General features: G+C 44.9%; 12 protein-coding genes across 12 annotated transcripts; 8 read left to right on the top strand and 4 right to left on the bottom strand.

Annotated features, from left to right (window-relative positions):
- Nucleotides 1-377: 377 nt before the first annotated feature.
- Nucleotides 378-1208, bottom strand: HMPREF1120_01011 (uncharacterized protein; the record flags this gene model as incomplete). Its single annotated transcript, XM_009155017.1, has 1 exon — nt 378-1208. One exon carries the CDS (start codon nt 1206-1208, stop codon nt 378-380), a length of 831 nt encoding a protein of 276 aa, XP_009153265.1.
- Nucleotides 1209-1612: 404 nt separating this feature from the next.
- On the top strand, nt 1613-3716 carry HMPREF1120_01010 (uncharacterized protein). The gene has a single exon (XM_009155016.1). It carries the CDS (start codon nt 1775-1777, stop codon nt 3473-3475), a length of 1701 nt encoding a protein of 566 aa, XP_009153264.1. The 5' UTR covers nt 1613-1774; the 3' UTR covers nt 3476-3716.
- Nucleotides 3717-3904: 188 nt separating this feature from the next.
- On the bottom strand, nt 3905-5098 carry HMPREF1120_01009 (ubiquinol-cytochrome c reductase iron-sulfur subunit; the record flags this gene model as incomplete). Its single annotated transcript, XM_009155015.1, has 3 exons — nt 3905-4416; nt 4472-4640; nt 4741-5098. The coding sequence occupies 3 exons, from the start codon at nt 5096-5098 to the stop codon at nt 4164-4166; spliced, it is 780 nt and encodes a 259-aa protein (XP_009153263.1). The 3' UTR covers nt 3905-4163.
- A 565-nt stretch (nt 5099-5663) lies between these two features.
- HMPREF1120_01008 (DNA polymerase epsilon subunit 4) lies at nt 5664-6402 on the bottom strand (the record flags this gene model as incomplete). Its single annotated transcript, XM_009155014.1, has 4 exons — nt 5664-6001; nt 6057-6147; nt 6198-6283; nt 6339-6402. 4 exons carry the CDS (start codon nt 6400-6402, stop codon nt 5664-5666), a joined length of 579 nt encoding a protein of 192 aa, XP_009153262.1.
- A 507-nt stretch (nt 6403-6909) lies between these two features.
- Nucleotides 6910-9447, top strand: HMPREF1120_01007 (chloride channel; the record flags this gene model as incomplete). Its single annotated transcript, XM_009155013.1, has 1 exon — nt 6910-9447. One exon carries the CDS (start codon nt 6910-6912, stop codon nt 9445-9447), a length of 2538 nt encoding a protein of 845 aa, XP_009153261.1.
- A 388-nt stretch (nt 9448-9835) lies between these two features.
- Nucleotides 9836-10540, top strand: HMPREF1120_01006 (uncharacterized protein; the record flags this gene model as incomplete). The annotated part of the gene is made up of 1 exon (XM_009155012.1): nt 9836-10540. One exon carries the CDS (start codon nt 9836-9838, stop codon nt 10538-10540), a length of 705 nt encoding a protein of 234 aa, XP_009153260.1.
- Nucleotides 10541-12140: 1600 nt separating this feature from the next.
- On the top strand, nt 12141-13159 carry HMPREF1120_01005 (MFS transporter, SIT family, siderophore-iron:H+ symporter; the record flags this gene model as incomplete). The annotated part of the gene is made up of 4 exons (XM_009155011.1): nt 12141-12197; nt 12272-12555; nt 12627-12814; nt 12873-13159. The coding sequence occupies 4 exons, from the start codon at nt 12141-12143 to the stop codon at nt 13157-13159; spliced, it is 816 nt and encodes a 271-aa protein (XP_009153259.1).
- Nucleotides 13160-13438: 279 nt separating this feature from the next.
- On the top strand, nt 13439-13621 carry HMPREF1120_01004 (uncharacterized protein; the record flags this gene model as incomplete). Its single annotated transcript, XM_009155010.1, has 1 exon — nt 13439-13621. The coding sequence occupies one exon, from the start codon at nt 13439-13441 to the stop codon at nt 13619-13621; it is 183 nt and encodes a 60-aa protein (XP_009153258.1).
- A 24-nt stretch (nt 13622-13645) lies between these two features.
- Nucleotides 13646-14149, top strand: HMPREF1120_01003 (uncharacterized protein; the record flags this gene model as incomplete). Its single annotated transcript, XM_009155009.1, has 1 exon — nt 13646-14149. The coding sequence occupies one exon, from the start codon at nt 13646-13648 to the stop codon at nt 14147-14149; it is 504 nt and encodes a 167-aa protein (XP_009153257.1).
- A 387-nt stretch (nt 14150-14536) lies between these two features.
- On the bottom strand, nt 14537-15163 carry HMPREF1120_01002 (uncharacterized protein; the record flags this gene model as incomplete). The annotated part of the gene is made up of 1 exon (XM_009155008.1): nt 14537-15163. The coding sequence occupies one exon, from the start codon at nt 15161-15163 to the stop codon at nt 14537-14539; it is 627 nt and encodes a 208-aa protein (XP_009153256.1).
- A 1632-nt stretch (nt 15164-16795) lies between these two features.
- HMPREF1120_01001 (uncharacterized protein) lies at nt 16796-17650 on the top strand (the record flags this gene model as incomplete). The annotated part of the gene is made up of 1 exon (XM_009155007.1): nt 16796-17650. One exon carries the CDS (start codon nt 16796-16798, stop codon nt 17648-17650), a length of 855 nt encoding a protein of 284 aa, XP_009153255.1.
- Nucleotides 17651-17691: 41 nt separating this feature from the next.
- On the top strand, nt 17692-17892 carry HMPREF1120_01000 (uncharacterized protein; the record flags this gene model as incomplete). The annotated part of the gene is made up of 1 exon (XM_009155006.1): nt 17692-17892. One exon carries the CDS (start codon nt 17692-17694, stop codon nt 17890-17892), a length of 201 nt encoding a protein of 66 aa, XP_009153254.1.
- Nucleotides 17893-27919: the final 10027 nt, after the last annotated feature.

Below are 27919 nucleotides of genomic sequence, written 5' to 3'. Positions count from 1 at the left end.
TGGCTCGCTGCGCATCAGGGGGCGTTTAGGGCTCAAAGGGGTGGTAGCATCGGGTTAAAATCCAAGCAGTATCATATATTGATTTCACTCTAAGTCTATACCCTGTAAAGCCTTTCTAAAGTTGGTTCTCTGTCTATCGGTTCTTTTTCCCTTCTTTATCCCAATGTGCTTTTTCTATCCAAGAACGAAACTGAGCTTGATCCGGGGTGAGGTATGCCACCCATCAATCGACGTGTCGACGCTGAAGCAAAGAGACACAGATGGCTCTCTCCTCTGACCGAACGAATTCAGCTTCGAAACCATGAATCCCCATCGTGACCAAACCCGTGGTACATTTAATTTTCCCCTTTCTTCGTTGTTTCTACCGAAGAAACCTCTTATTTAATAGTAGGCCTCAAATGCGAATTCTCCTCAAACGAATTCGTCCGATACCTCTTGAGGCCTTCCTCCGCGAGATTCTTGACCGTCCTCTTCCCCTCATAAATGTCCTTAGTTTCATCCAAGATAGTCTTCCAATTTTCAAACGTAGTAAACGGGATCCCCTCCTTTTCACACCAAGTCACAAGATCCTGTCCCGCACGGGCAAACAACAAATCCGTCTCACGGGCGGCACTCAGATCACTGACGCCGTCACCTGCATACAACAAGGTAGGACGCTCCTGAGGGGGCATCTTGGAAATAGCGTCCGCATAAGGTCGGATCGTTAGGGACTTATCATGCCCAAACCCACTGTCGTCGTGGAACTTGATGGTCCAGCCGTCAGGAACATCAAGTGAATTTCCCGGAGCACGCAATTGAACTTCGTTGGCGACGATTTCGATGTCGGACATGAGATCTTCCCCCAACAAATGGCGGAGCAGTGTTTCCAGGACGGGGATCATGCCGCTGCTCAACACGATGACGGGCACGTCGTGTTCGCGTGCCCAGACCATGAATTCCTTGAAGTAGGGGTCTAGTGTGATGTTGTCGCGCAGGATTTCGAGCACTTTAGGGAATGGCAGGTGCCAGGAATCGAGCATTTGTTGGAATGTGTTGCGGAAGGTGTCGGTGTGGTTGATCACTGCGTGGAAGAGCTTGCGCCGCTCTTCGTAGCCCATGCCGTAGTTGTCGGTGATGAAGTCGTTGGTGTCTTGGAGGGTGATGGTGCCGTCGAAGTCGGTGAAGAAGATGACTCGGGGCTTTTTGTTGAGGGTCTCGGGGAACGGCATGTTGATGATTGTTTGAGTGATTGACTTGACCTGAATGAATTGACTTGATAGGAATGAAGGACTCGGGGTAACTGTGATGTTACTGGAGATAAGGGATCTTGCGCGATGGATGTGGTTGTTTTGAAAGCGAAGGGACCGTTTGAACAGAGTAGGTGTTTCTTCGATGTTTATTTCGAGAGTGTGATGATCTTTAATTGCAACGTGTTGTAGAGGTTGATCCCCTCCATCGGACCCTTCGCCGATGACCGATTGACCATGGGTCCATCTGGTCAGATATTTTCTGGCGCGGCGCGAATTCGCCCGAACAGGTATCCCGACGGCATGACGTCGGAACCAGTGCCTCGGGAGACCTTCCTCTAGCTTTCGTTGCGCGCCGTAACCGGGGCCCCTAAAGTTTACAAGCTGCAACTTTCCCGAGCGTCTATCAATTGACTCCGAGTCCCCCACTGCCAGTAACTCGGATCCTGGGACGATATGTTATGCATGCAAATCTTTGTTGCTGGTAGTGGCAGGTTAGGATAGGGATTGGCATTGTTGTAGTGGGAGTTTTATCCCGGCTGCTCGCAATGCAGCAAGCTCCCATACGGCTCTCTCAGACAATATGGGCCGTGTTTCGAGCTTCGAAGCCTGCTTCCAAAGAATGTCTCTCACGTCCATACCAACGGCAGTTCTCCTCGGTTGTCCGACAATCATCCTCACAGCCATGGGCCAGACAGACGTCCAGAATAGCTCTTCAAGCTCGATTTTATAGCGAGAGCAAGTCGGATATCGAGAAAAAGGTGGAAGATGCAAAGAGCCGGATTGATGAGAGCTTGGAAGCGCGGGCGGATACAGCGGCGACGGAGGAAACACTCAAACACCCTGAACATGAGACCATTGTCCATACGATCCCCGAGTCGTCTTCTATTGTTCACACGTCCAATGCTACTGCTGGACAAAAGGAACAGCACCGAGCACAGTCGCAATTCCAATCGCAGTCACAGTCACAAACAAAAGCCGAGCCACCGTTTTCTTCCTGGAGAGAGAAACTCCCCTCCGATCTCTCCGCGCGGTACTCCCATCTGCGGACTCGGTTCACGCATTTCATGGACAATTTCCAGACCCACATTTTTACCGCGTCGAGAAGATTGAATGATCTTACCGGATACTCTGGAATAGAAGCGCTCAAGAATGAAATTGAGCGGCAGGAAGCTGTGGTACAGGAATGTCGACAAGCCGTCAAGCAGGCCCGGGAGAAATATACCCAAGCCATAGCCACACGAAGCACTACTCAACGCGAGGTCAACGACCTCTTACACCGCAAACACACCTGGTCACCTACCGATCTCGAGCGCTTCACGAGCCTTTACCGGTCTGACCATGCGAACGAGCAAGCTGAAGCCGCGGCCGCCAAAGAAGTCGCCGACGCCGAGGCAAGGTATGAAGAGGCCTCGACCAGACTGGCACGAGCCATCCTTGCCCGGTACCACGAGGAGCAGATCTGGAGCGACAAGATCCGGCAGATGTCGACATGGGGCACTTGGGGTCTGATGGGGCTGAACGTGTTGTTGTTTGTGGTCTTTCAAATCGCCATTGAACCCTGGCGCCGGAAAAGGCTGGTCAAGGGATTCGAGGAAAAGGTCGAGCTAGCTTTGAAAGAGACCATTGATGAGATCAACGCTGGACAGGTGGTGCAAGCCGTCCCATTGGCGGCGGCTGCGGCCCAACCGACCCAGGCAGCCGTGCAACCTAACGAAAAAGCTGCCGTTGCAGCTCTGTCGCCTGGCGAGAAAGTCGAGGCCGTCGCCGACAAGATTGCCGAACAGATTGTCGACGCTGTTTCGGGTGCCAGCGACACTTCCCCAACGGAGGAAGTGGCTTCTCCTCCACTTGCAGCATCAACATCAACAGAATCGACGACCGCGACAGCAACAGACACTATGAAACCCACATCGTCTCTCCCATCAGATTCCCTCGTCGAAGCCGCCGCAGAGCAGCTCACCACCGAGGAACTCGCGGCCGAAGAAGTCCAGCAAGAATCTCCCGCCGAGACTACTAATACCATTCCGCAAGAACCACTGTTGTCTCCCACTCCTCTCTCCGGAACGTCGCGCTGGGTCCCGCCTACATCCCCGCTCGCGTGGTATGAAGACAGACTAAAAGCACTCTTCAGCGATGAACATCTCCTCACCCTCACGCAGCGACAGCTGACCACGATTGCCATGGAAGGTGTGGCTGGTGGCATGGCGCTAATGGGCCTGTTGTTTGTGATTTTCAAGCCTAAATGAAATGAAAATTACTGCAGATATACCGTGTAGAAAAGAACCTTTGCAAAAGGAATTCAATCGACAATCGAGATGTATATAGTGTTTTCATGACCAGGTCAGCCAAGCATGTAAAGAAAGACTGTGCAATGTACGTGGATTGTATAATATTGGATGCATATGCACACCCCTTGGTGTACTACTAGTAGGTAGTATATAAATCTATCAATACCTTGTATTTGAGCTCATCCATGGATACTCGGACAGCAGCTACAGAAGCCAGAATAGCCTCCCATCTTGACTCGACAGTTGCAGTTCGCGCTCCTAACATTTAGGTTGTTAAAAAAGGACCTCACAGCCGCTGCAAAAAATTGGGTCAAAAAAGTCAACTTAAATCGGACTATGATAACATTGAAATGTTTTGATTCATCTTGCAGTAGGAATTCCGCTTCTGCCCTCCACCAGCAGTAGCGGCTGTAGCACAAGACAATACTTGGACAGTCACGCATTATCACCCAAGCGCCCCTTGCAGTCTCTCTAGATATGTACACAACTCAACTGCTCTACGAAGAAACCCTCAAGAGCAGCCGGTATGTTCTTTGGCGAATCCGGAAAACACGACTTGCACTCGGCTGTTCCCCCTCTCTCCCATCAATTGATTCGCGAGAGTCAGAACGATCGGATTTCCATGTATGTAAGGTGATCGAGACATTTAACCAATAACCAACTTGTCTTCTTCGGGGAAATCGTACTGCGGAACCTCGAGGTTCAACGGAGCAGGACCTTTCCTGATACGGCCGGAGATATCGTAATGCGAACCGTGGCAAGGGCAGAACCAACCACCGAAATCACCGGCCTCGCCAATGGGGACACATCCCAAATGCGTGCATACGCCCAACATGACTAGCCATTCTGGTTTCTTGACACGGTCGGAATCGGGTTGCGGATCACGGAGGACGGACAGACTGTATAGATATCAGTATCTGGAAGCTCGGGGAAAAGCAGCAAAATCAAACATACTCGACAGATTCGGCCTCTTTGATCTCATCTTCCGTCCGGTGACGGATGAAGACAGGCTTGCCTCGCCATTTGATGATGACGTTCTTCCCTTCGGGGATGGAGGCAAGATCGATTTCGACCTTGGCTTGAGCCAACACATCGGCGGATGCAGACATGTTGACGAGGAAATCTTTTCATCTTGTCAGCTAACCATGGTGTCGCTAAAGACCAATTTGAGGGAGAAAGAAATCATTTTGCTCTTCTCTCCCTCTCTTTCCTCTCGTACTAACCCTGAACAGTGGCCTTTGCTCCAACAGCAGTCAACAAACCCATGGATCCGACCATGAAGTATTGGAACACTCGGTTGGTGACCTCGGGGGTTCGCGCCTGGTAGGCCTTGAAGCTCGGGACCTTGGTGGTGTCATATTTCTTCGCTCGGTCCTTGGTGGTGGTAAATGGGCTCTGGAAGCTCGAGCCCTTGCTGGCTACCTCGCCGGACTGTAGACGCCGTTGCTGCGAAATCGAGCTGGTCGGAGCTGAAGCTGTGGCGGACACGGCCAACCGGGAAGATGGCGATGCGGAAGTGGGAAGAGTGTGTCGGGTCCAGCTGCGCAAGGCAGAGCCCGCGGACGCAGGGACTGGACGCATCGTGAAACTCTAGTAGCGGGAGTAGAGAGCGAAAGAAAGGTCGAGGTCGGCGTCTGAGTAGGGAGTTGAGGTCTTGAGGTCGCAATGCTGCTGCTGCTGTCCTGCTGGTGACGAGAGGCGTTTGGCGAACTTCCTCGAATTGAAGGTCCAAAGCCAAGCCTGCGACCCGGCTCTTTTTGCGTCAACGCTGATTGGCTGCAGCCACAATTACCACTGGCTGGAACTGTTGCTGCTCTATTGGCCCGCTCAACCAACATCAATTCCGCGTCAATCAGCTCAGCTACTTTACATTCTACTATTACTAGTACATCGTACACCCGATCGTGGCTCTTAAGCGTCCAGGGAGACAAGGGATACTGTGTGCTGGTGATGTACCAAAGGTCATGAACCCTATACAAGGTATTTATTCTGAAATACTCCTAATCCTGCGCCGGCAACGCTAGCACCAACCAGTATTCGCCCAAAAACCATACAGCGTAACATGAAATAGAATACAGTGCTCCAGCGGCCATACCACCTCGCAGTTTACGGCTTCGTTGCATCAAACCAATCCAAAAGTCAAGACCTAGCCACTCATCTCGATGTCTCGGACCGGGTCAGGATGGCTGTGAGTCCGCTGATGAGCCGACCTGTGGGCAACTGGGCCGCTTGGGTCTGTGCCGTCGGCATGTGAAGAGCCGTTGACCCCATTGACGCCGTTGCCGTTTTGCTGCTGGTTCTTCATCATGTCCTGTATCGAGATCGAACCATTCTCTGCGCCCGCTCCGTTAGTTGCTCCCGAAGACGATGCCGCTTGCGCGGCGGCTTCTCGGGCCTTTTCTTCCCTATATTGGCGATATGTCTTGGTCTTGGGGACAGTATCGGACAGGAATTCAAGATTGTCAATTCTAGATATCGCCGTGGCTGGGATACGGTCAGAAAGTGCCTCATGCTTCGTTATATTGCTGCATTAACTCACCGACATCTTTATATGCAATATTTCGCCGCGGTTTCCGCTCGGATTTGACGACATTATATGCTTGTTCTGTTAGGTAGCGGATGAAGATCTCCTGGAAACGTGTTAGAAGGCTGCCACAGCGTCCCCTTTCGACGGACTTACTGTAGCAACTGAGATTGCGAAGGCACCGGTGGTGGAACATTGCCCAATCTCATCGTCCATCGCAATGATCTTTTTCACCCTCGCAACTGTAGCCGAGCGAAGTCAGCCGTTTGCGCGGTTTCACCGCAGGGATTGACTCACGTGGAAGAGCCGATGTGCCCTTGATCTCATCAGACCGCTCGATGGGCGCATTGTTATACGGCATCGTGCCTCCAGAATTGTTGCCCGTGCCTCAAGACGACTGCAGAAATCCTCCGATAAATAAAAACAACCTTGATATAACCTGGTGAGTCTCTCACAAGGGCGGGTCGCTTGGTAGATCAGTGAAAGCGAGGCCGTTTGTAGAATTTCTGGATTCACCCTATAGTAGGTCGCGTAGAGCAGTGGTCGAGCGTATCGAATGTCTTATCCGGCGCCCGTAGGAGAGATAGATTTCTCTAGAGATCGATGCTCTAACAGCTGGTATTGCTTATCCGATTTCTTCAGTAATTCGTGTACTCCAGCCGTGGCAGGTCGCGTCAAATGTTCCCATGTCACGTTCTGGGCGCGTCCGAAAGAGGAAAAGTGATAGGCCTAGGAGGACCCCGAGTCCAAATGCTAAAGTGTTCCCTCCTGCGAATACCTTCGCCGAGCGATCCGCGGATTCCTTGATCTATTGATGGTATTCGACACCCTGATATATGTTATCGGCCATGGTAGATGACCCGGTGTTATGACCTCGCGCGTTTCCAATTCGTCGCGCCGTCCCTCGCTGTCTGCCAGGCGCCTATCTAGACGTCTATCCACCTTCTCCAGCCTCGAACATGGCGAGCCCCGACCTCAGGTTGCCCCGGTCGAGCAGGCCATTACAGAAGAGATTGCCGAGATAAAGCGCTATGAAGACTTTACTACAATCGACTGGGTTCAAGATGCGGCACAAGAACAGTTGCGCAGACGCGCCCGGCGGAAACAGTCCAAGTTTTTCGAAAGAGACGGAGTGCTGGGATGGCGCCGCAAGCTCTGGGAGTCCTATGACGCGGCCCAAGCCTGGGTCGTGATCACTCTGGTTGGAGTCGTAATTGGTGTCAACGCTGCGGCATTGAATATCATTACAGAGTGGCTGTCGGATATCAAGACGGGCTACTGCACGACCGCCTGGTATCTCAATGAAGACTTCTGTTGCTGGGGTTCTGAGAACGGGTGCGACGAATGGCGGAAATGGACTTCATTCAGTTTCGTGAACTATTTAGTCTACACCATTTTCGCCCTTTTGCTTGCTTTTGTTTCAGCTTATCTGGTCAAATGCTACGCGCCTTACGCGGCCGGCTCTGGAATTTCCGAGATCAAGTGCATCATTGCGGGCTTTGTCATGAAAGGCTTCCTTGGATTCTGGACCTTTCTCATCAAATCAATCTGCTTGCCGCTGGCCATCGCTTCTGGCCTGTCTGTCGGCAAGGAAGGGCCAAGTGTACACTATGCCGTCTGTGTCGGCAATGTCATTTCACGATTTTTCGACAAATACCGGCGGAGTGCTTCCAAGACACGAGAGATATTGACAGCAACTGCCGGGGCAGGAGTCGCCGTGGCGTTCGGAAGCCCTATTGGCGGTGTCCTTTTTTCACTGGAAGAAATGGCCTCCCACTTTCCATTAAAGACTCTTTGGCGGAGTTATTTCTGCGCTTTGGTCGCAACGGCAGTGTTGGCAACCATTAACCCATTTAGAACAGGACAACTCGTCATGTTTTCCGTTAAGTACGACCGAGACTGGCATTTCTTCGAAGTCGTTTTCTATATCATCCTCGGCATCTTCGGTGGCCTTTACGGTGGCTTTGTCATCAAATATAACCTCAAAGCTCAAGCCTTCAGAAAGAAATACCTATCCAAATACGCCATCCCTGAGGCCGTCGTCCTGGCGGGGGCGACAGCGATTCTCTGCTACCCCAACATGTTCCTGAGAATCGACATGACCGAAATGATGGAGTTGTTGTTTCGAGAATGCGAGGGCGACAATGATTACAACGGGCTATGCGAGCGTAAAAACAGACCGATGCTGATCGCATCGTTGCTATTCGCCACGCTGATGCGCATTTTTCTTGTCATCATATCCTACGGTTGTAAAGTTCCGGCAGGTATTTTCGTCCCATCAATGGCGATTGGCGCCTCTTTTGGACGGACCTTGGGAATCATAGTGCAGTGGTTGTATGAAACCTTTCCGGACTCCCGGTTTTTCTCGGCTTGCCAGCCAGATGTGCCCTGCATCACACCGGGCACTTACGCTTTCCTGGGTGCTGGAGCTGCCCTCAGCGGCATCATGCATCTGACGATCTCGGTCACAGTCATCATGTTTGAACTAACCGGCGCTCTGACTTATATCCTTCCCACTATGATCGTGGTTGGCGTTACCAAGGCCGTGGGAGATCGGTTCAGCAAAGCCGGTATTGCGGATCGAATGATTTGGTTCAACGGGTTTCCATTCCTTGACAATAAGGAACAACATACATTTGGAGTGCCCGTGTCTCAAGTCATGACTGCCCACGTCACGATGTTACCTTCGAGAGGAATGGAAGTCAAGGCGGTACAAAAGTTGCTTGAGGACACAAAATATTCTGGATTTCCCATTGTTGAAGATGTTGAATCGAGGATCTTGGTCGGCTATATCGGACGAACCGAGCTCCAATTCGCTATTGACAAGGCGAAAAAGACTGGCCTGCTGGCATCCGACGCCAAATGTATATTTGTTGCAGAGGAACCCGATGGCAGCCCGCTCAGCCCAGCTGTTTCTTTCGAATCCATGGCAACAAAAACCGTGGATATCAGCCCGTATGTGGACTCAACGCCCATCAGCGTGCATCCACGGCTGCCTCTAGAAACGGTGTTGGAACTCTTCCAAAAGATGGGACCACGTGTCATACTTGTGGATCACCATGGTCGATTAGAAGGACTGGTTACCATCAAGGACTGTCTGAAATATCAGTTCAAGGTTGAAGCGCAGGAACATGCTCACGCACTTCGGGACGAATCAACTCCACACCACGAGCGGATGGTCGACCTACTCAGCCGTGCGAGAGATTATTTTGCCGACACAATTAACAATCTATCACGGGGAAGGTTGAGATTAAGCCCTCGGGTTCGTCATGGTTTTAGTAGAGTGTCTGGACGGGATAGACATGGTGATTATGCTGACGATTACAATAACGAACGGGAAATACTGGACGGAACGGAAGATCTTGCGGAAGACGGCGTTGAACTCGAAACTAGACCGAATCATTGAAGGATAGTATATATGTTAATGCCATGGATGTCACGACTATACCTTCGGACTGGAACAATAGGACCTCAAAGGACCAGGCCTGGAGCATTTCGAACATCTTAGGGACTCTTTCACGAAGGTTCAAGTCACGCTCATGTCACGCTGACTTGTGAATTAGCAGAGCCTCATTGACCCGACTCTGCCGTAAATAGAATATCAGCCTTCACGCGAGGGACTCGACCTTATTATCAGCTGCGCGGTATGGTTTGTTTTCCGCAGTCTTCTCTTTCTTACTCACTCTTCTCTTCAGGTTGCTTCATGCGCAATACCCGATTCTGGCAACGCGACATCCTGCTCTGATAGCTGCGACTTCTCTGGTTTACCCTGCTCATATTATTATTGATCAACAATGTCGTCGCCGGCACCTTCCCCACTACTTCGTCGTCGGGGCCATAGGGGCAACCTTGAGATCAAGACTTCATTCACCACTAATGTCAGCGAATCTATCCTTACTCTGGAAGACGAGCTCGCCGAGGCCCTAGACAGCACATTTCTCGAAGTCGCGACAGAGACCGGTGGTGGTACCGTTACGGAGCCTGGTGACGCGCAAGACAGCCGCGATCGGACTGCAGAGGTACAGTCTCAGATCGACAAAGATTCCCCAGCCATGACTTCAACTCGTCCATCATCCCAGTCAGTCCACGGTGACGACTCGTTCATGAAGATCAATGAAGAAGGTCTCAAGGAATGGCGCAAGCGTTTCGAAAAGATGAAAGCAGCACTGACTTCAGAGACAAATGAGTCTGGAGGTACACATCAGAGAACCACAGTTGCCTTGCTCAACCACGCGTCCGCGATCTACAACTGGCTAACAAAGTCTGTGACACCATATCTGGTAGACCTAGCATCCCAGAAGAAGACGTTGCAGGACGAGAATGATTGGCTTCGTCGCGAGATCGAACTGCTGCAGGACGAAACTGGGGAGCTACTGGAGGCATACTGGGGCGAGTGTGAGGTCAGCAGGGGCAAAACATCGATGCTGCTGGAGATGAAGGGCATGCTGGATGAGATCGCTCGAACGGAAAACCAGGGCGAGGCGAGCGTTCAAATCTGAGCCCAGAACGACCATCAAGATACTGGCAGGGAGGGAAGCTGCGGCGATCTTCCGTGTGTGATGGACGCGACTATGACTTCAGTGACAGCGCCCTTATGGCCGTCTTCAAAGCGCAGATCAACAGGCTTTGAGGGGCATAGCTAGCTGATCATTGTTATTATTGAATACTTGCTCGTCCATCTCACTTGAACCATAACATCTGTGCCCTGCTTGTGCCCAGGTTGACCTCTTCAGTGACAGTCCGTTTCCAGAAACGACCGAAAAACTAGTTGTGTTAGGAGTCGTGTGCAGTAACATCTCGACTTCGGTCTTCGGGACCGAGAATCAGCACGTTACAAAGACGCCAACAAATGAAATGCTCTGTAAAATCAAATCTCGCCCTTGTGCATCATTTCGACGCGGAATGAACCCCGACCGTCACCGACGTGGATCGCTCGATCGGATCGTGTCCAAGTTTCTGTCCTGACACCAAGGGGAGAGGAGAGGAGAGCCATGTGGTATTTCATCCACTATGAGTGATCACTCTTACCGGCGGCAGCCCGTATTTCGCACAATGGCATCCTTATTTCGCACACCGATCCCGCTTGATGCCATGGTTGGGATTGGCTTCAAACTTCAGACAGCAAGGATCCATGAGCGATATTCGGTATTGCTCCTCTCCTTTATCTCTACTGCATTATCGTACTAAGCACACCAACAAGCTTCTCAGACCAGAGCTTCGTCTGATGCCCAGTCGTTAACGTCGTCGACTGGGCGTCTAGATGCAAAGATGTCCTCACAGCGCAACAACAACGTTGTACCGTGTTGTAGCTACCAGAACTAGTAACCCAACAGTTGTGGAGTTATCTTATCAGATGGGGACTTTCCCGTAACCTTGAATCCACTTCCCACGGCGGCCATTTGAGTTTCTGAACTTACCAACCAATCGAAGCTTTACATCAAACGGTCCATCGACTGACAAGACTCGGTTAGCTTCACAACGAGAACCGCAACAAATATTTCTCGTTACCTAAAGTGCAATGACTAGTGAAGCTTGGGAAACATGGTCCGAATTGAAAAGGAGCAGCTTGAAATCCATCACCCAACCAATGTAAAGCTACCTACCTTATGGCAGGGCTGAGCTACCCAAGACAAGTGTGAGCTTGTCTAGACCGCCTACAACGTTGTACGGGTTGGGGGTTTGATATCTCTCTCCTTGTCGAGCTCGAATGATGTACAATGTGGTACGATCCCAAGGTATGGACTGTTCTGGTTGACGTCCGCCTTGCGCCATATGTCCACTCGTGTTCACAGAACTCTGCGATTTCGGACGATCACCTCCCCATGATAGTGGAGTCTTAACTTCCCAGAAGACAACCCTGGCAGCCGTTCCAGCATGCTCATCGCTCAGTACCCGCTCCGTTACGCGTCCCCTTCAGAACTCAATCGAAGGGTACCCAAGGTGGGACACTCTTTTGAGAAATGGACTGATCTAGCTGCTGTTCTAGAAGATCTTTGCCAGAAAATACAATGTACGGGATCAGAACTGACCCAAGCGAGATATGATAAGATGAAATTTTTCACATAATCAATCTCTATATACTACCGTTTCCGGACCATCATGGCCTCGCAAGGCTGTGGCCCAGGGGCTCCTGGTATAGACAATCACAAATACCACGTTTGTCCCGAGTGACCATATTATACCATTTCTATTTTGTTATTATTGTGACTTGATTTTACCCTCAAAATCAGGCTCCGGAGTCCATTCGGTCTCAACCTGGCCACGGCCTTGGGCCGGACCAAGGCAAGACCAACGATGCCGACATCCCAGGATCAGCAACAACAGACAGTCACGCCGGAACGGACTATACAGACCAGAAAATTGCGCACAAAGAAGCCAGTGTTCCTGCCGTCGCTTCTTCTGACCACAGTGATGATGAGAAGCTCGTCGACCCGAACGAACAACGTGGTGTGCAACTGGCCGAGGCCATGACCACGGTGTGGACCACGCGAGATCTAATCATGGCTTATGTCTTGTAAGCAAACATCCTATTACTTAGCCGGACATTATATGGGAATGGATATATGCTGACTCTGTTCTCTATAGCATCTGGATCATTGAATTCATCCTCGGCTTTTCATCCGGCATCAAGTTCGTTCCAGATGCACTCCTTAACCGCAACAGCAAGCATCATCTCCAGTCTGATCGGTGGAATTTTCAAACTGCCCTTTGCCAAAATTATGGATATCTGGGGCCGCCCATAAGCTTTCATATTGATGGTGATATCCATCACTGTCGGTTTGATCATGATGGCCGGATGCAACAACGTCGAAACATACTGCGCTGCACAAGTCTTCTACAACGTGGGCTACAACGGGATCGATTTCGCCATGACGATTTTCATCGCCGACACATCGAAACTGCGCAACTGGGCATTTATGATCGCATTCGCTTCATCACCCTGGCTCGCCGTGACATGGTGTTACGGTCCCGCCGCCGATAGCATTTTGAAAACCATCGGGTTCCGCTGGGAATTTGGGATCTGGGCGATTGTTTTGCCTATCACCTGCGCACCACTATACCTGCTGTTCGTGTATAACCAGCGCAAAGCCAAGAAAATGGGCTTGATCCCCGACTAACCGAGCTATGGAACAGCCCTCCAAACAGTTATGTACTACGCCCGCGAGTTCGACGTCATTGGGTTGTTGCTCATCAGCGCTGGAATGGCCTTATTCCTACTCTCCTTTTCTCTCTACTCATACCAGCGAGCGACATGGCAATCCGCACTGATCATCTGTTTCATCGTCATCGGCGGACTGCTGATCATCGCCTTCGCCCCGTGGGAGAAATAATTTGCCCCCGTGACATTTGTGCCCTGGCCACTGTTGCGCAACCGCACCGTTCTATTCACCTACATCATGGCCACCAGTATCTATTTGGCATGGTATATCTGGGACAGCTACTTTTACTCGCTGCTAATCGTGGTGTTCCGCCAAACTGTCATGCCAGCGACGTACATTGGCAACATTTACACGATTGGATCGACGTTCTGGGCATTGGTCGTTAGAGTCTGTATCCGCATCAACGGCCGGTTGAAGTAGTATGCATTATGTTTCGGTGTGCCGATGACCATTCTGGATGTTGGGCTCATGATCCACTTCCGTCAACCGGACGTCAATATCGGGTATATTGTCATGACACAGATTTTCATCGCGTTTGGAGGTGGTACACTGGTTATCTGCGAGCAAATGACTGTGATGGCTGTGTCGAGACATGGAAATATCCCTGCTGTTCTTGCGGTGGAAGCTATGGTTTGTGCTATGGGTTCGAGTGTCGGGTCGACTATTGCTGCGGCTATGTGGACGGGTATCTTCCCCAAGAAGTTGATGAAGAATTTGCCGGATAGTGCAAAGGGCGATTTTGCCTCGATTTATGGCGATTTGACGGTCCAGTCGAGTTATCCGCCGGGCAGTCCGACGAGGATTGCGATCGACAAGTTGTATGGCCAGACGCAGAAGTTGATGTTGATCACAGCCACTTGTCTCTACTCGATCACCCTGTCGTCGACGTTCTTCTGGCAGGATGTCGATGTCAAGAATATCAAGCAGCGCACGAAGGTGCTTATTTGAGCGAGACCATTACAGACTGCAGTATGAGTATGCTGGAGGGAACCGAAGTGGATATTATGGTATCCACTCGAAAGAAAGAACAAAGGAAGACAAAGGGCAAGTCCCTGTGTCTTGGGTTTACATATCGCTTTGGCCATGGCAGCTGGGTTGCCGTATCTTGTCCTTTTCCACCAACTTATGAGCGAGGCAAGATTGAAGGGGGCCATGTTTTCGTCTGACAATAGACACATAAGTAGAAATACACAAGTTCACTAATTGGCATCTTCAACCAATTCCACCCCATGCAATCGTAGTGGTTTCAGTAACAGCATCCATAGAAACAGCAATACTTCCCTATATACCTATCTACCTACCCATCTCCCTATTCACTTAAAAGAATAAATCAGCCTACAACCGATCCAACACCTCCCCCGTCCTCAAAACCTCACCAAACGCAAACCCAAACCCCCGTAGGCCAGCCTCATGCTGTTTCCTGTTCGCACTCCCCGAAGCATCCTCCACCAACCACGTCTCATACCCTCGATTAAACGCACTTCTCCCCGTCGTATCCACACAACAATCCGTCATGACACCACATACGACGACGCGTTCCACACCCGCGGATTCCAAGACTTGCGCCAAATTCGTATTAATAAATGCATCATAGGTGTTTTTCGGCACCACTTTAGGCCAGTCATTTACTGCAGAACCTTCCGGCTCCGGCTCCGAATGGCCCAGCGGAATTGCCTTGCCACTGTAGGTAGGTGGTAAGAATCGGTGTAACGGTTCAATGATCTGCCAGTCCTCGGAGCCGGCGGCGATGGATCCCCCGGGACCCCATTTGCGCACGAGTTGGTTGGGGGATGGGGTTGTGGTGAGTTCGGCGCCGGTGTGGCCGTGTTGGGTGAAGATGATGGGGGCGCGGGTTGAAGTGAAGTGCGTGATAAGGCGGATGATGTTGGGGAGCGCCGTGGTGGTCATGGATTCGAAGAAGTTTTGCATGTCGATTACGACGAGGGCGGTTTTGGGTGCCATTTTGGGGGTGGACCAGAGGGGTTTGGTGGTGTTAACAGGTGCTGGCGCTGGTGCTGTGTTGTTGATGATGGTGGTCTGGGGTGGTGGCGATGGTGATAGCGACGGTGGTGGTGATCGTGGTGCCGTCCTGGTTGACGACGTCCTGCAGTATTGCGGGTCCCGGCCTGGAGCGGGACAATTGTTGCCGTGCAATCTGATCTGATCTGATCTGATCTGATCTGATGTCGTTGATCTGATATGATAAGTTGATGTTGATAATGGGTCTGGCCCTTGGTTCCCGGCCGCCGTGGGGTGTATCACAAAGTCAAAGCTACAGCTCCACACGGAGACTTGACCTGTAGTGCTGGCTTTTCTCAAGAACTGCAGTGCAATGCCTGTCTAAAAACACTGTCTCATCCAACGAAGCTGTACTGATGGGTCGTCCGCTTCATACTCAATATTGTAGGAACTTGGAGGAGTCTGGAGTTGGGGTCGTCCGAATGACGTGCACAGTTACAGTCCCAAAAATGGGGCAACCCGAACCCGTGGCGGCACATCATAGAGCGTCGTGATAATGGACCACTGATCCTATAATAATAAAAACAAATATCAAGGTGCATCGGATGCACTTCGTGTCTGATTGGCACCATCGATGTTAGGTCTCGAGGAATTATCCAAGAGCACTGCCAGTGCAGGGTCCATGAGCAGGGGATTGCAAAATGTCTAGATATCTAATAATCATAATCCTTCCAGCTTCAGGACATGAACTGCCTTGGCTCCCCCAAAGGCACTTTTTGCAACACAAGTACCTAGCCAACGGGCGAATCTGATCCATCCTCCAAGAGATTATCAACAATACCTTTTTCGTTTCAGTGTCTGCCAGTGTACTTAGTCTCTACTACTAGAGATCATGTGTACCTTTGGCATCGCAGACAAGGAATATGACGAGTGCCTTCAACGCCCAGACAAGCACAAGGAGCGGAAGCTGCTGTGTAAAAGATGTCCCGCCTCAAAGGCCAAAGGAAAACGCTGCGAAGGAAGCGCGTTCGTGCATGATGAATTACGTGATGTCATTCTTTCTCACCGGCTCAGAAGCCGATGCCCGTATTGCCGCGATTCGGCAGTTTCAGTGGTAATTGCGAAGCAAGACATCGTGGGTTAATCGACGCCTCGTCAAATACTATCAGCTCACGCCCTTGAACAGGTTGATGTTACTGGATAGCCACACTGCCACTACTTCGAGACATGATCAGACATCAACTCCAGACTCGGAGAAGGACAAGGACCCAGCAATTGAACATCTGGGGAGAACTTGAATCGTCTCGTTGCAGTTTGAGAATGGCGGGACAATGAATTAATAAATATATTTAGGACTCGGACTGAAACTGTGGAGTTTGGCTACTTTATTTAGAAATTTACATATAAAATAATCTATCAACAATATCATTATTGAATAACAGATATAAATAGTTAAGGAGAGTAGTTTCTTCCAGGGTAGTTCAAAGTTATTATATGGGTGCCCAACTTAAAGCTACCTGGTAAACCTTAGATGTAATCTATCATACCAGCCACGTGATGTCAGGGACGAAACAATATTGGTTTAAAGTAGTAGCGCCCCCTCCCGCATGTCTCTTCTTTCTCTTCCATCTCATCATGTGCTACACATTCACGCTGAAGAAAACACATGTGAATGATCGCAGGCTTCCGTCCGCATCTACCATCGAGGGACTAGAATGTATCGACGTTGGAAAATCAGGCAATGTGTACGCCCTGGATGCGCGCCGAGTGGTGAAGAGATATGAGGGCGACATTGACGCCGAGATTCGTGCCGAGCGAGAAGTTTACGAACGCCTAGGCCGACATCCCAACATTGCGGAATTTCTAGGCGCTCTGGATGATGGATCAATCATCCTCGAGCGCGGACAAGTACTTCGAGATCGACTACTCGCTGAACAGCAGCAAACGAGTGCTCGCTCCATGATTCCTCTGCGCACAAAATATCGCTGGGTCAAACAGGCGGCTACGGGGTTACAACACCTCCATGACCACAACATCATCCAGGCCGATGTGGGATGTCGAAACATGATCATCGCCCACCGTGACGGCAATTTAAAACTCATCGACTTTGAAGGCTGCAGCATTGATGGCAAAGGGCCGAATTCCTCGTACGAGTGGTTTAGCTACAAGCCATCCACGCCCCGCGCCACGGTGCAGACCGACATCTTTGCTCTGGGCTGTGCAATCTACGAAATCGTGACTGGCAGCCACCCACATTGTGAGTTAAAGGGATTCAAAGACGCCCAAGAGCGCGTCGAGCGTCTGTACGAAAGCAATCAATTTCCCCAGGTGGCCCATCTGCCCATGGGTGCCATCATGCTGGATTGTTGGCAGGGGAAATTCAAGTCGATGCGTGAAATTGTCGAGAGCATCGAACTCCTCAGCCACGGCCAGTCTACCACCAAGTCACGGTACGTCAAAAGCTGGTGGAGAATGATGGCTGTGCAATGACTGCCATTGCCAGCCAAAGTACCGCTTGCAACCCGGCCAAGATGGACCCTGACCGATGGGCCAAAGACAACGCTTTGTCCGAAGATATCGAAGGAATCAGTTTGGGCTCGGGCTACATGGTCCACAATGATCCAGGAGCTTCGCCCAACACTGGATGCAACAGCGATAGATATACTTGCACAAAGCCAAAGCCACTTACACGACCACAACTCCACAAACGTCCGGTCGTCTCCCATCTTTGAAATTGTCTTCCTTCTATCAAATGGCCCAATTCGTAAAGAGGAGCCTGCTAAGGAAGCCGACAATCGAAAAGTTGTCCACCATCGACCGACATTGGCAACTTTCTGGTCTTGCGGAGCTAAAAGGTATCTAATACCATTTATTTTACGTGTGATACGAACCAGACAACAGCACCCAACCGAACACGCGGCGGCCCCGTGGCAGCGGGTCGGAGCGGTTCCACGGATCCACTTCAAGTTACACATGTCATGTCATGTCCATCACCATGTTCATCACTCCACGTCCATGTCCATGTCCATCCTCGCATTTATTGGCATTGGCATTGGCATTGGCAACGTGGGAACTACGTTTCTGACGCACTGTAATAATATAAACTGTAGTACCTACAGTTTGACGTGGGGGGAAACCTCAAGTTGATTTGCTGCCCCTTGATCTCGGCTGAAGGGCACGGCAATTGCTAGTTCACACTTCACAGCAGTACAGTAGTATTGCTTCTGCTTATTCCGCGCTACAGTAGCACACCACACCACACCACACCATACCAACTGTAGGTCTTACGGCCGACTCCTAAGTCGAACTAGAATTGCACAGCATTTCAAGTTGCGCGTACCTAGCTGTGTAGCAGTGAGCCGAAGCCTCCTAATGAGCCCTGCCATGCCAGCATATCCATTTCTGGCAAGCCAGCAAGCAAGTCTTCTCCGGCATTAGGTATTTCGCAGAATGGGGTGTTTATTTCGCAGAACCGCTATCCCTGATTCAGGTAGGATCGTCGATATTACCTATTTAGGTAATTTAAGGTATTTATTTCGCAGAATAGCGCGTATAGACGCGTTAAGTGCCGTTAATGTTCTTACTCGCCGCGCCTTAAACTATAGACGTCTAATTATATAGAAACTACTACTTTTTTGCTATATACGCTATAGAATAATACTCTACTTTTAAGACACTAGTACCGGATATATTCGCCGACTATTAAGCCGACTATAATACTCTCGACGCGTACCTATACGACGCTAGAATTTAGGACGATTCGGAGAAAGAAGATAATTCCGAGAACGATTTCGAGTCGGCGCTAGTTATTTAGTACGAGCGTACGTTCGATTCTCCTCCTTCTATTATCTATTCTAGCGAGTAAGCGTATTTTAAGGCGCTCGATAGGTAATCTATCTTCCGCGGATACGGTATACGTATTTATAAGCGATATAGAGATAGCGTAGATAATATTAAGACTATATATCTCGAGTACGACCGCGCTAGTATCCGTAGTTCGTATTAGATCGCTTCGTTAGATAGAAAGAGATTTAAAGAGTATCTATCGATAGAGTATTAGTTTAAACTTATAATAGTACGGAATAAAGACGGCGAATACTTCGTTAAGACGTCTATAAATATCGAATATAATTATCGTCCTAATAAAGGCTCTAGTTATTCCTTTATAAGAAGAAGAGCGCGTAAGAGAGGCCTAAATAGACTAATTCGTAAGTATTTCGAAGAGGGTTTTAGCGTCTAGAATATCGTATCGATAATTAATAATTATTCGTAGAATATTCCTATAACTACGTAGAATATAAAGAACGAGAGAAGTAGGATTTATTCGATAAATCTCGTAAATAGAATAGCTACTTAGGCGCTTATCGAGCGCGTTAGAGATCGATTCGTCTCGTACGTTAATATTAACGATTAACTAAGGTTACGCCGGCTCGTTCTCTTCTACTACGAGTCGCTCGATCTATAGCGCCGTTATTCTAAGATTATTCTAATCGACGTAACTTATAAAACTAATCGATTTAGAATATCGCTTATTAATATTATTAGCGTAATAGCTAATAACGAATCGTTTTTTATTAGCGCCGCGTTTATTGAGCTTAAGACGATAGATTTATTTAAATTTATACTTAAGAAGTTAATACTTATTTATCGAGCGGTAGGAATCGAAAACGAATCTTCTATCGTTATTATAGATAACGATCTAGGTCTCGCTCTCGTCTTAAAATCGATCTATCCTTAGTCGCGTCACTTTCTATATATCTAGTATATAAATAGAGTAGTATAAGTATAGGTAAAGCGCTATTTTAGAGAGCTCTATTTACGCTATTAATCTCGCGAGGAAATTAAAGCTAAAAGAGATCGAATATAAGAAAAATAGCTTAATTTTAATAGATACTAGTAGACTATAATATTTATAAAGATACCTCTAGACTATATACTTAATTAGAATACGCTTCGACTAAAGTTTAAAGAGAAGAATAAATCTCTTATCGACTATCTCTAGTATATCTAGTTTCTAAGAAAAGAGCTATTTATAAGAGTCTATATCGACGAATTTTAGTACTTTAGTAACGTAATAATCTCGCGACTAGAGGTAATATATCGAGCGTTAAAGAGACGCCTAAAATCGACGTAATTCGACGTCTCTATTATCGTTAACGCTCTCGAGAGATCGATTCGAGATAGCTATCTTAAGAGTCGGTATAACTTAGATATAGATCGAGTAAATCGACGCTCTTAATTCGGCTCTCGTTTATAGTCTTAAGTTATTAGTTACGTCTTATTTTATACTCTATCTCTAGTTCGTAAAGCTATACTTAAAATAGGCGTCGATAAGGTTACGCCTATCTTAGGATAGATTAGAAACTTTCGAGCCTACTCGGGCGTTTTTACGCGTATTTACGGCCTACCGTATTCTTATCTCGTTACGTAACTACTACGATAGGACGAAATCCTTAATCTCGACTACTTTACGCTTTACTAGAGACTTAATAGAATAGAAAACGTTAATAATATAAATCTCGCTAACGTAATATAGCTACTAATCGTTATCCCTTAATCTCGAGGCTTTAACGATATCTCGTAACGAGAGTTATCGTAGTTTAAACGCGTCGAGCGTAAACTAGATCTACGAAACTCGTTAAATCTCGTACTAGTATCTACTAGACGACTTTCTTCTACTCTAGGACTCTTCTAGCGATAATCTCCTCGTGTCACAGTTCTGACCCTTGTGGCGGCTGCCTATGACATGTGACGCAGTCCTGCCACGTGACCACGTGGATGACTTATCACTTAATTGAAGGCTTAGCGCGGCTTAGTAGATATCTACCTCGCGCACCCGCGTAACTCTCCTTAATAGCCTTCGTACTGTAATTCTATTAATTATACGCCTATTGCTCCTACTAGGTTCGTAATATCTTATAGTATCTATCTTATAACTTACTTAGCGTATCCGGTAGAGAAGCGTCGATAAGTTAACGCCCCGAAGTTTACGCCGTTAACTCGGAAGAACCGAAGTTTACTTATTAACTCGGTTATTATTATCGTACGAAGATCGACGCTACGAACTCTATAGTCGATAGAGGCGTAGATTTAGTAACGATATCTAACTATCTTTTATTTTATTCGTAAAATTTTACTCTTCGTAGAAATCGAGAGTAGTACTATAGTCGATAGAGGCGTAGATTTATCGAAGTTAACTCGAAGATTTTTATTTATATCTCTACTTCTACTTTTACTAACTTTCTATTTTAAGAACTACCTTTATTATAACGGATTAACCGCCTAATTAGTTATCCGATTAGTAATCTCCTCTAGCTCTAGGGCCTCTTAATATAGGAGATCTACTATCTCTACGCGCCTAACGTGCTTAGTTTAGAGCTAACGCACTTACTAACGCTCCGTCTTTAATCTCGTAATCCCTACGAAAACGCGGCCGTTCTCCGAATAAACTACGATTCTCTACTAAGAAAGACTAAGAGAAGACTACTAGTAATAAAAACTCTATCGATAATAATAATAAGGAGGACTCTTTATCTACGTCTATTCGCGAAATCTAAAGTACTTAAGATACTTATATAGAAATCTAGACTACTTCTTAGATAGTCGAACTATCTAATATCTCGTTACTATCGGTTAAGAAAGATAGCGAGTTTAATACTCGTTACGTATCTTCGACTAGAGAGATACTCGGATTTCTCTATAGTATTAACTAAGAAGGAGAAGATAGCGAAAATCGATAGAAAGAAGGTTCGAACGATTCTATAGAAGAGACTCCTTCTCTTAGTCGACGAATAGCTCCGAAGTCTTAATACCTAAGACGTAGATTCGATCTTATTTTTCTACTAGACTAGAATAAGGACGAACTAGGAAACGTATTTATAAGAAACTCGCTCTTAGATAAAGATCCTTAGAAAGATTATACTTTTAAGAATATTAACTAACTAGTATAATTTATTTAGTAATATATCTCTCTTATATTTACTATAATACGACGGGTAGTAAAATAGTTAGTATAGGTACGAGGGGAAGTAGAAGAATATTACTAGATATCTTAATAGTAGTAGAACCGTATAGTCGCGCTCGAACTATATATTAATAAGCTAATAGACTCTAATAAACGTATATAAGATACTTTAGATAAATATAAAGTTACTCTAATATCTCGAGATACTACTATTCGAGATTAATTTAAAGAAATTAACGTACTCGAACGATAACTAATAGAGGCTCGAGCTAGTATTAGGGCCCGATCTTCTATTTACTTCGTTAAACTAACGTCTCTATCTCTAGTATCTATACGAGCGTCCGTTAGACTATCGTATTAATAGTAGTAGAGATCGATTATCTCTAGCGAAGGACTAAATCCTACTCGTAATACGAATAATCTAACTATCCGCTTTTATATTTTAATAGTAGTAGATCTACCTAGAGGTCGACGGGATCGGTTCTCGACTAGATAAATCTACGGAACTAGAGTATCTATAGATACTAGTCGTTCTAAGATACTAGATTCTAATAAATTCGATAGTAAATTCGAGAATTACGATAAATAGAAGTTAAAAATACTTTATAAAATCTAGATAGATTACGACTTCTATTAGGATAAGAGATCGGAAGTCCTTATTAGTTATATTACTAGTAGGTGTATTAAGATAGTATTTAGTGCTCTTCGTCCTAAACTACTAGTCTTCGCTTATTAGTATAGAAACTAATTATACGCTAGCGATCGAGAAGTCTAGGAAGCTCTAGATAGATTCTTTAAAGAATATAATCGAGAGGAAATAGCTCGTATATAATTCTATAGACTCTATTAAGGAAAGAACTAAATATTCGACTTCTTTTTTAACGACTTCGATTTAATCGTATACTATCTACGAAAAAGCGACTATAATATTATCTATAAGCTAAAGACTAAGCTTAACGATAGACTATTTACTCGTATTAACGATAGTACTCTATTTTATATAAAAGCTAACCTTATAGATTAATATCGCCTAATTAAGAAGGTAATAGAAGAGAAGAATATACGTCGAGTTAATCGTTTCTCTAACGCTATAAGACCTACTAAGTCGTTCTATATTTTCTCGCGTCCTATAATACGCCCGGTCTCTCAAGTTATATCTCGTTCTTTAGAAGATATCTCGTCGAAGTATCGAAATTTACTACTCTTGACGCGGGATATAAGAAATAAACTTCGAGATAAGAATCGCTATTTCGTCTATCGAAAGGAAGGATACTATTATAGTAATCTAGACTACGAACTTTATCTATAGATAAAGACTAATAAACTTAATACTATTACGACTATTAGTAATATTAGAGAGGACGATTACGAAATCTCTAATAATAAGTCTAAGGACGACGATATTGACTAATAAGCTATAATAATAAATACTAATAGATACGACTTAAACTATTAATCTTATACTAGCGATTCGGGAAATTAAAGATTCTAAGTCTCGACTAGACTCGTTTACTTAACTTAGAACGACTAATACTCGAACGAGATAAATTAATACGACTAATAGCTATAACGGTAACTAAATATAACTATCTTACGTTAGACTATATAGTAAGTACCCTAACTAGTACTAAGAAATATAAAGCTATATTAGATATAGAAGCTATATCTACTTTTATCGATCGACGGTTTATTAAGAAATTAGGTATTTTTCTATTATAGCTTCTAAAGTCTAGAGATATAGAACTAGTAGACGATAGACGCTACTCTCTTACTTATTTTATCGAAGTAGAATATTTAATTAGTCGCTATTACGAACGACTAAGATACTATATAGCCTCTTTAAACTATTCTCTAATCTTAGGACTACTCTAGATAACGAAGTACGCCGTCTAACTAGATTTCTATACTCGCTCTATTAAGTTTAATACTTTCTACTATAAGTTATACCTCTCGTATAGATAGAATAAAGTAGTCTTTAGTTCTAGAGGCCTACGAATATTATCCTTAGTTACCTATATTGACGGTATTAAGATAGTTATAGAGAAACTAATAGATTTCTATTAAACTATTCGAGAAGATATATAAGGCTGTATAGTCTTCTAGCCCGATAATTATAGTAGAGATCCTAAGGACGGTAAGTATTTCTATTACGAAGACTTAGGTTTCTATACCCTAAAGGACCCTTTAAAATATTATATCGTTAATCTAGCTAACTTCGAGAAATTTATAGCCGATAAGGAGAAAACGGACGTAGTCTAACGAGTATCTTCTAAATATTATAAATTTCTTAATATCTTCTATACTTCTACTTCTAATAAACTATCTCCCTATAGACTAGGAATAGACTATAAAATTAGATTAATAGAAATAGATCTCGATAAACTATCTTATAAGAAGACGTACGGTATAATATAATAGAAGTTAACGGCGATAAAGAAATATCTAGACGAAATACTCGTAAAAGAATTTATTAGACTCTCGTTATTACTAATTACGTCTCTAGTAATCTTAGTAAAGAAACTCGGTAGGGGATTACGATTCTATATCGACTATCGTACTTTAAATACTATTATTATTAAGAATAGATATTCTATTCCTCGTATTCGAGAAACGCTAGACTAACTATATAAGGTACGATTTTATACGAAATTCGATATTATTATCGTCTTTAACTATCTACGCGTTACTACCGGATATAAATAGAAAATCGTATTCGTTACTAGGTTCGAATAATTCGAGTATCTAATTATATCTTTTGGGTTATATAATACTCCGTCTTTATTCTAAAACTATATTAACTTCGTACTTTAAAGTATTCTCGATAACTTCTATACTACTTATCTCGATAATATACTAGTCTTTAGTAATAATATCGAGAACTATCGTCGATATATAAAAGAAGTCTTACGCCGGCTAAGAGACGCTAGACTTTACGTAGATATCGATAAAATCTAATTCTATATATAGAAAGTTAAGTATCTTAGAATAATTATCTTTATAGAAGGCCTTCGAATAGATTCTAGTAAAGTCGTAACTATTTAAGCTTAGTAACTCTCTCGATTAGTTCGAGATATTCTAGTATTCTTAGGATTCGCTAACTTCTACCGTATATTTATATAAGGATTCGGAAAGATAGTCTTTTTATTAATAGAACTTATAAAGAACGCTAAAGAGAAACCGTTTTATTAGACTATGGACTACTAAGTAGTATTTAAGAAACTTAAGGCCTACTTTATATTAGCCCTAGTATTAAAGTATTTCGATCCGGACGTAGATATCTAGGTAGAAGTTAATACGTCTAATCTCGTTATTATCGGTATTCTTTTCTAATATAATATCGATAGAAAGCTTAAGCTAGTAGTCTTCTTCTCTAAAAAGATAAGTTCCGCGGAATATAACTACGAAATTTATAATAAGGAGTTACTCGCTATTATAAGAGTATTTAAAGAATAGCGTTCCGAACTAGTAGATATCGATCCTAACCGTCCCGTTAAAGTACTATCGGACTATCGTTCGCTTAAGTATTTTATAATAACTAAATAATTAAACTAACGATAGACTAGATAGAGTAAGTTTTTATCGGAATTCTATTTCGAAATCTAATATAGATCTAGTAAATAGAGAACGAAGCCGAATAGTCTTACTCGACGACCCGGAGATCGACTCGATAGATCGGAAGATAATCGTATTTACTATTAATATTAGGTTCTTCTAAAAATATCTAATCTAGTAAAAGAGGTCCTTCTCGTAGGAAAACTATCCGTTATAACTATACTAGCTATAGATATCTAAGAGAATAAGAAATCGATATCTATATAAGTTCGCGAGGTATACGAAAACGATAAACTATTAATAGCGATTCGAGAAGTACTTAGATAATATCTACTACGGCTACCTTCGAATATCCTAGATTAGTAGATCTCGTTAGTAGATTATAAAGAAAGAGATAGTCTCGTCTACTATAGAAATAGACTCTAGATATCTAACGACAAAGATTTAAGATTAATAATTATTCGAGCCTACTATAACGCCCCTTCTTTAGAATACTCTAGTAGTACTTGTATCTACGAATCTCTTAATTAAATCTACTACTAGCTAGACTTCTCGAAAGATATTAAATAATTCGTTAAGAATTATTATCTATATAGAAGATCGAAATTATTTCGGGATACTAAACTAGAGACGCTACTATAGTTACTAGTATCGTAACGACCTTAGACCGAAATCGCTATAGACTTCGTAGTCGAATTACCGCTATATATCCGGAATAGCGTTACGTACACTAATATAATAGTAGTAACCGATAGATTTACTAAATGGCGCTATTATATATCTTACGATAAGGTTAACGTACTTAGTATAGCACGACTCTTTCTTATCTACGTCTTTAGTCGATACGGACTACCCGACTTTATTACGTTAGATCGTAGAATCTAGTTTACTTCTAAACTATAGAAGAGACTTTATAAGCGACTATATATTTCTCGTCGAATATCTAGTATCTATTACCCTAAAATAGATAGATAATTCGAAAACTTGAACTAATTTATAGAATAATACTTAAGGGTATATTATAACTACTTATAGGACGACTAGGTTAATTAGCTATTATTAGCTGAATTCGCTATAAATATATATATCTCGGATATTATATAGGTATCTTTATTCTTCGCTAACTATAGACTCTACTCTCGCTTTAGTATAGAACTACCGTCCCTAATAGAACCGACGCTATCGATAGGAGTTAAAGATACTCGATAGGCCGACTCCTTCGCCGATAGAATATAGAAGATCTATAGCGAAGTAAAAGCTTAAATATCCCTAGCCTAAGCTAGATACGAAGAATAGAATAAACGACTATCTATACTAGTATATAAGATAGATAACTATATTTAGTTAAATACGAAAAATATACGGACTAAGAAGTCGAGTAAGAAGTTAGACTTTAAGAACGAGGGCCTCTTTAAAGTTATTTAAATAGTAAACCCGAGAGTCTATAAGTTACGTTTATCGAAAGACTCGTAGATCTATAATATCTTTTATACGTCTCTCTTAAGGCTAGTAGTAGAAGACCCGTTACTAGACTAAATATAAGCTCTCTCTATATCGGAACTAGTCTTACGTAAAGATAGTAAATATTAAGAATACGAGGTAGAGGCTATCTAGGACTCGAAATAGAAAAGAGATAAACTATTCTATCTAGTTAAATAGAAAGGCTCGATATAGGATTAGAGACTATAAAAGAATATTCTTCTAGGGTATAAGGAACTTATAACGACGTTTTACGACGAATACCCGGATAAGCTAGGACTATTATAGGGTTATAACTTTAACTAGGGTTTAAAGAAACGATATATCGAAATATAGACTCCTAAGGAATACGAAGTAGGTATCGACGAAGGATTAAGGCGTTTCTAGAGATAGAGGAAATCTACTTAAAAGGCGTTAGAAGTATAAGAGATAACTAGTTTCGCTCTATCGACCTAACGGTAGCTAAATTCGTACTATAAATCGGCCTTCTAGGAATCGTATACTAACTAAGACTTAGAAGTTACTCTATCGGCCTAGGTTAATAGCTATCTTATAAGACGAATAGATACTACCGCGGCGGTACTCGACGAGAGTCTTCTCTTCTACGGCTAACGTTTAAGAAGAGGGTTTAAGATATATTCTTCGGTAGTATTAAGACGGAATATAAAGGGCTTTATTATATTCTCCGGTAGTGTTAGGATAGTAAGTATAGCTAAAATTAGCGGGTACTTCTATTCTTTCGGAAATATAGCTATCGATCGAGA

Source organism: Exophiala dermatitidis, assembly GCF_000230625.1.
Source record: "Exophiala dermatitidis NIH/UT8656 unplaced genomic scaffold supercont1.1, whole genome shotgun sequence".
In the NCBI taxonomy this organism is placed as follows: domain Eukaryota; kingdom Fungi; phylum Ascomycota; class Eurotiomycetes; order Chaetothyriales; family Herpotrichiellaceae; genus Exophiala; species Exophiala dermatitidis.
This window is presented reverse-complemented; position numbering and strand designations above follow the sequence as displayed.

What these genes read in the sequence shown, in the direction of transcription:
- HMPREF1120_01010 (XM_009155016.1), top strand. Translation starts at nt 1,775, where the DNA reads ATGCAGCAAGCTCCCATACGGCTCTCTCAGACAATATGGGCCGTGTTT.